The sequence below is a fragment of the Monopterus albus genome, unplaced genomic scaffold (assembly GCF_001952655.1).
Source record: "Monopterus albus unplaced genomic scaffold, M_albus_1.0 scaffold135.1, whole genome shotgun sequence".
Classification (NCBI taxonomy): Eukaryota; Metazoa; Chordata; class Actinopteri; order Synbranchiformes; family Synbranchidae; genus Monopterus; species Monopterus albus.
This window is the reverse complement of record NW_018128015.1, coordinates 237,627-238,157: the sequence shown is the minus strand read 5'-3', so window position 1 is coordinate 238,157 and position 531 is coordinate 237,627. Positions and strand designations below refer to the sequence as shown.

General features: G+C 45.2%; 1 protein-coding gene across 1 annotated transcript in view; it reads left to right on the top strand.

Moving 5' to 3' along the window:
* The window catches only part of ppwd1 (peptidylprolyl isomerase domain and WD repeat containing 1), a 6,430-nt gene that overhangs the window by 3,539 nt on the left and 2,360 nt on the right, over positions 1-531 (top strand). The window contains 1 exon segment of the mRNA XM_020613562.1: positions 1-22. This exon segment is cut by the window's left edge and continues 30 nt beyond it. Coding sequence (XP_020469218.1) covers positions 1-22 — 22 coding nt within the window.

Genomic DNA, 531 nt, shown 5'->3' with positions numbered 1-531 from the left:
TGTCTTCCACAGAGTAATCAAGGTAAGGCTCCTTATCTGTTAATAGGGCTAAACATAATCACATATCTGATTCCACATTGTGTGCTGTATACAAGTCAGGGGTGCCCAAACTTTTCCCCTCGGAGGGCCAAAATGAAAATGCGTTACTGGGCCGAGGGCCGGGTGGGTGGCGGTGGCGGGGACATTTCACTCTTTGTACAAAGAACAGGAAGCAAATACAAAGCAAATGAATCTTTATTTAACCACAAATTATGTCCATATTAACAGCAAACAGCAGCAGTTTGACACTATTAGTGAGACACATGAAGCTGGTCTTTGGCTTTGACCAGCCTCTCAATGTCAGGCTGAAGCTGACTAACAGAGGGTGAGAACGTCCTGCAGGTGTAGATCAGTCAGAGTGCTTCTGAGCCTGGTTTTGTTAAGGTTCATTACACTGAAAGTCTGTTCACAAATGTAGGTGCTGCCAAACAGAGATAACATCACCTGTGCATGCTTCCTAATGTTTGGGTACCGTTCTGGTGAGACGTGTGT